The sequence below is a fragment of the Octodon degus genome, unplaced genomic scaffold (genome assembly GCF_000260255.1).
Source record: "Octodon degus isolate 3935 unplaced genomic scaffold, OctDeg1.0 scaffold00062, whole genome shotgun sequence".
Classification (NCBI taxonomy): Eukaryota; Metazoa; Chordata; class Mammalia; order Rodentia; family Octodontidae; genus Octodon; species Octodon degus.
Window position 1 is genome coordinate 13,021,995 of NW_004524638.1, and position 5,602 is coordinate 13,027,596.

Below are 5,602 nucleotides of genomic sequence, written 5' to 3' on the forward strand. Positions count from 1 at the left end.
CTGGACTTAAGTGTAAACATAGCTAATTCTTTATTCCTATTTTTAAAATATATTTTAGTTTTTAAAATAATTTTATTGATATAATTTTTTTCTCAATTTGTGGGTTTTCTTTTTAGTCTGGTGATGATTTGATGTGCAGAAACTTTTCAAAAGATGAGATCCCAATTGTTGTTTCTTTGAAGCATTTCTTGTGCAGTTTGACTTTTGTTTATGAACTCTGTATCTACCCCTGTGTCCTTAAGGGTTCTCTTCCAGAAGATTTAGTGGTTTTGTTTAAATATTTAAATTTTTGATGCATTGTGACTGTAGTTTCATGCATGGTGATAGGCATGGCTATATTTTAAGTGTTCTACATGTGGACAGCCAGTATTTCCAGCACCACTTATTAAAGAGTCTGTCTTTCTTCCAGTGAACATGTTTGGCCTCTTTGTCAAAAGATAAGGTGGCTGAGTGTGTTTGGAGTTGTGTCTGCATCTTTTAATATGTTCTGTTGATCCTCATGTCTGTTTTTTGCCAGGACCATGCTGATTTTATCACTTTGTAGTGTAATTTCAGGTCAGGGATTGTGATGCCTCCTGCCTTTTCTTTGTTGCCCAGGATTGCTTTTGATATCCTGGTTCTCTTCTGGTTCCAGATGAATTTTAGGAATGTTTTCTCTAGATCTGTCAGTATGCTTATGGTATTTTAATTAGGATTGCATTGAATCTGTATAGCAATTTTTGACAATGTTGGTTCTTCGCATCCAGGAACAAGGGATAATTTTCTATTTTCTGAAAACCTTTTTGATCTTTTTTCAGAATACTATAATTTTCCCTATATAAATCTTTTGCTTCCTCACACAATGAACTCACTGAAAGAGAAATTATTGAAACCATACCTTTCACAATAACAACCAAAAAAGTGTTGGTTTTTTGACATTTACTTGTTTGATCTGTTTTGATTTAGTTTGGTACATATTGAGATATGGGTGTAAGTTAAATTTTCTGTATGTGGATAGCCAGTCTTCTCAGTACCATTTTTTCTAAAAAGGCTGTATTTCCTTCAGTGAGTGGGTCAGTACCATGCTGTTTTTATCCCAGTAGCTTTATAATATAACTTCAAGTTTAGGATTGTGATACACCCACTGTGTTCTTTTTTCACCCAGGATTGCTTTCACTATTCTGGGTCGTTTCTTTTTCCATACATATTTTAGGATTGTTTTCTCCAATTCTGTGAAGAACATTGTTGGATTTGTGTTTTATTTATTTTTATGTATTTAGTACAGGGTCTCCCTGCACAGCTCAGACTTTCAGTGAGTCTCCTGTTTTCAGCCTCCCCAGTGCTGGGATTACAGGCATGTGACACCATGCCTGGATGCACCCAGGGGCAGGGCTGGTGCAGCATTTGATATGAGGGATTGAACCCCAGTCCCTGCGCTTGTCTAAGCAGGCACATAGTCTGTTGCACTATTTAATCATCTTCACTCTTCTATTTATACTGCAGCCTGAAGCCATCAAGTGAGCTCTTTCTACTGCATTCACAAATGAATGGGTTTCAGCTTGTATAGGGGGAATCTGGAGGGTTTCTAGCTGTAGCTCTTTCCTGCACATACGCTTTCCAAAGAGTGTCAGTGTGTCCCTACGGTGCATTTTGTTCTTTCTTTTCTCAGCCTACAGCCCACTTTTTTTTTTTTTTGGTATGGGTGATCAAACTCAGGACCTAGTACCTGCCTGGAAGGTACCTGTAGCCCACGCATTCAAGTCCCTGAGCTGGCCTCCTGTGATTTGTTCAGTTGCCTGCCTGTGAGTGAAGGGACTTGGGGACTGCTGAACCCTCCTCTCTGCTGTGGACGACCTTCAGTTTAACTTTGTTTCACTTCTGTGGGCGTGGCTGCAAGAGGTCTCTGCCTCAGTCTTGTGATTAGATATCTTCACTTAAGTCAGGCTGTCTCCCTCCCCTCCTGGCTCTTTGTATAAACTCTGCAACTCCTCAGTGTTTTATAGCTTTCCTCTCAGTCTTGTCCTCCACTCTGTACATTGTTACCATCCAGCCTGTAGTGAGTGTGTATCCTGGGCAGGATATCCTGTAAGCACTGCACTGCCAGTGTTTGGGGTAGTTGTTCCCAATAGTGGGTAACTATTTTGGGACAGCATCAGTTACTTTTCTTCTCAAGGTCTTGCTGTTGGTAGGTGCTACCCATCCTGCAGCTCCTTGAAAGACAGCTTTCCCAGTGCTCAAACCTGGGTCCCTAATCAGGATTGTGCCCTTGCTTTCAGCTTTTTTTTTTTTTTTTTTTTTTTAATTTTTAATGTATTTGGTTGGTACAGGGTCTCACTACACAGTTTGGACTCATAGTGATCCTCCTGTTTTGAGCCTCCCAGAGCTAGGATTACAGGTGTGCGCCACTGCGCCTGGACTCTGGCGGGTTCAGCCTGCCCTGATGGTGGGGCTGGCGTGCCATGTGGTGCCAGGAATTGAACCGCGGTCCTTGTGCTTACCTGAGCTTGCCTAAGCAGACACTTTAGTCTGTTGTGTTATCTCACTGGTCCTGCTTTCAGCTTTTTTTTTTTTTTTTCGGAACCGGGGATTGAACTCAGGCCCTTGAGCTTGCCAGGGAAGCGCTTATTCCACTGAGCCATCTCCCCGGCCCGCGGTCAGCTTTTAAATGTGTCTGCTGGTTCTATCTTGGCACTACTTGCTGATTTCCAGTTTCTCTGGTCACTGATCTGTGAAGATCCCATTCATTGACTTTTCCCAGCAGGGTGAGGAGAAAGGTCAGCATCCGATCTCAGTGGCCTGGCTACCACTGTGATGCCGTCCTGTCCCCTCAGGGTGCTGGATCTTTCCCGGATGGACCAGTGCCGTACCTGGGATACAGTGTGTATTGCCATCCAGGGGAGCAGTGCTCACCTTGCTAAACTTCTGTGACGCTGGGTTGGATCTAAAGAGTTTCTCCTGTGGGCTGTCTTCGCATACCTGGCTTTCTTTGTCGTCCCTACTTCGGTGTCCCTGTTTTTCCTTATGCATCTTTCAAGCTTTTCACTTGCACTGCTGCTACCACATTTCCCGGAAAAGAAGACCTAACTGGAAAATAAGCCTCTCACAAACGCAGGCAGCAGAGAGACCACTCATCAGGGTTTTGTGTTGCAACTAGGCATGTAATTCCTGGGTGCAGGCAGGGAACAAAGAGAAGTGTGCTCCTTTTGTAGGGGAGGAAAGAAGGTAGGGCATATTAGGTGGAAAAATTGTAGTAACATCTTTGGGCAGAGTCCTCTAGTAAGCTTGTGCCCCAGTGGGCAAAGTCCTTGAAGGTCCAGGGTACATTTTTAGGTATCTCCAAATGTCCCCAGCATCTGCAAAATTGTTTGTACTATCTGAAGTCCTTTACAACATCCTGTGCCTGCTGGTGACAGCTTTGGTGCTAAGCTAGTTCCCTGCTGAGAATGTACTTCTGCTGGTAAGCAGACTGGGGGCTAGGAGAGCCAGGTCTGAGTTGAATCTTGCAAAGCCCTGGCACAACTTTTCAGGTATAAGCCAGATGTGTGTGTCTGTGTGTGTGTGTGCGCGCGCGCGCATGCCCTACACCTGTCAGCCAGACAAGTGCATTTTTTTAAAATTTATTTATTTATTTATTTATTTGTGTGTGTGTGTGTGTGTGTGTGTGTGTGTGTGGCCAGCTCAGCCCACCAGGGGGTGGGGCTGGCCGGCATGTGGTGCTGGGGGATTGAACTGCGGTCCCTGTGCTTTGCTAAGCTTCTTCTGAGTAGGTGCTTTAGACCACTGAGCCATCTCACCAGCCCCTGACAAGTACATTTTTGTATCCATTGCAACACTATGAATGGATAAGTACTAATACTATGTAATGTGTTTGTAAATTATTAGTACATTAATACTTAAGTGATACTTATTCGTAAACACCCAAGTGGGAGCTTTTGTAAGATAGGTAAATTCCTATGTAAAAAGACGAATTTGAAACTTACTGGTTTTAAGGTTTGTTTTCTAGAATGTTCACTTCTAACATAAATATTTTTCTCACATAATTACATATTGTGTTAATATTAGCATGTCTTGAGAAGTTTAGAACTTGAAGCTAGTTGGAACGCAGACAAAAGTATCTTACGCACTTGATAATGTTCAGTGTGGTTGTGCTCTAATATGACTTCGTAATTCAATACATCGTGTGTTGTAGTGTACGTACTTTGTACTCTTGTAGGAAATGTTTTTTGAACATCCACGGGTTTTACTATGTAGCTTTACATGAATCCTCTGCCTCAGCCACCTAGGTGCTAGAAAACTACAGGCATTCGCCACTGTGCTTGGCTGTTTTCTAAACTTTAGTGACTGCAATTTTTTTTTTTTTGTTTTTTTCTGTAGACCATATTCTTTTTTTTTTTTTTTTTTTTTTTTTTTTTTTTTGAGTCTGGGTCTATGTAGGTAGATAGGCTGGCCTCAAACTTGCGGTGATCCTTCTGCCTCAGGCTCCTAAGTGCTGGAATTTCAGGTGCGCACCACCATACCCCTTTTGTTTTTGTTTTGAGACAAGTTCTCATGAACGAACTTTCTTAACTGTCACCATTTTTGTTGCCACTCCTGTCTCTTAAGTTTTCAATTAATACTTGATTTAATGGAAACTTTGTGAAGCCCAGCCTGAAAGAGGTAGTGAACAATTCATGGAATAAAATCACTCCACTGTGCTAGCAGCCGGCAATATGGACAAGAAGCGCTCATGAGAGACTTGGGCTAGAGGTTCTATAGGAAATGGAGTCACAAGAAATTCAGGGAAGAATTTGGGGTCTGGAGAGCTATGGTGATGTTTCAGAAGACAAGATGGTCATACTTGAGTACATGTAGATTTTTGTACATCAGTAAAGGTAGAATTTTGTTAAATCAAAAAGTGAAAAAAAATGCAGATTATCATACATGAAAAACCAAGGAATCTCCTAGATATAAGCTCTCTTTTATCTTTTCAAGCAAAAATTAATATAATATCCAGTGTTCTTTTGGGGGACATATGGCTGTTGACTGTAATGGACACAAACAAGGCGTATTTACTATATAGCCTTAAAGTAGACTTTTTAATTTTTTTTAGTAATTTTTAAAAGTATAATCACATATTCTCATGTTCTTTTTATTGATGTAAGTTTTACTCATGCAACCTGGCAACTCAGTTTTAACACATTACTAGAGGTTTCAAGATTGTATTTCCAATGGGCCTCTTTTCTTTTCAGCAGGCATATGGCTACAGTCCTTACGGTGCTGCATACCCAACAGGAACTCAGATTGTCTATGCTGCGAATGGGCAGACGTATGCAGTACCCTGCCAGTACCCGTATGCAGGTAAATCATCCCAGCCTTCCGCACCTTGTTTCTCATCACAGAAGAGTTTGTATTTTTCAGTTTAAGGCTAAGTGAACTGCATTTTATGTTAACTTTCTACTACTGTGGTTTTAATTTTTTAAGAAAACTTTTTGTATTTTTATACTGCTTCATAAATCTATCGTGGTCTTGATTTTTAGAAATTAAATTTAGCTATTGTGTGGAGATTAATTGCCAAGAAGATGATTAAACTCACTGGGTTTTCATTTATATCAAGAAGCAACTCGGGGGCTGGTGAGATGGCTCA

At 41.2% G+C, this 5,602-nt stretch overlaps 1 protein-coding gene across 1 annotated transcript in view; it reads left to right on the forward strand.

Moving 5' to 3' along the window:
- Plekhb2 (pleckstrin homology domain containing B2) overlaps nt 1-5,602 on the forward strand; it is a 90,623-nt gene that overhangs the window by 77,314 nt on the left and 7,707 nt on the right. Inside the window, exon 5 of the mRNA XM_023718770.1 lies at nt 5,208-5,316. Within this exon, the coding sequence (XP_023574538.1) occupies nt 5,208-5,316 (109 nt within the window). The remainder of the gene's footprint in view (nt 1-5,207; nt 5,317-5,602) is intronic.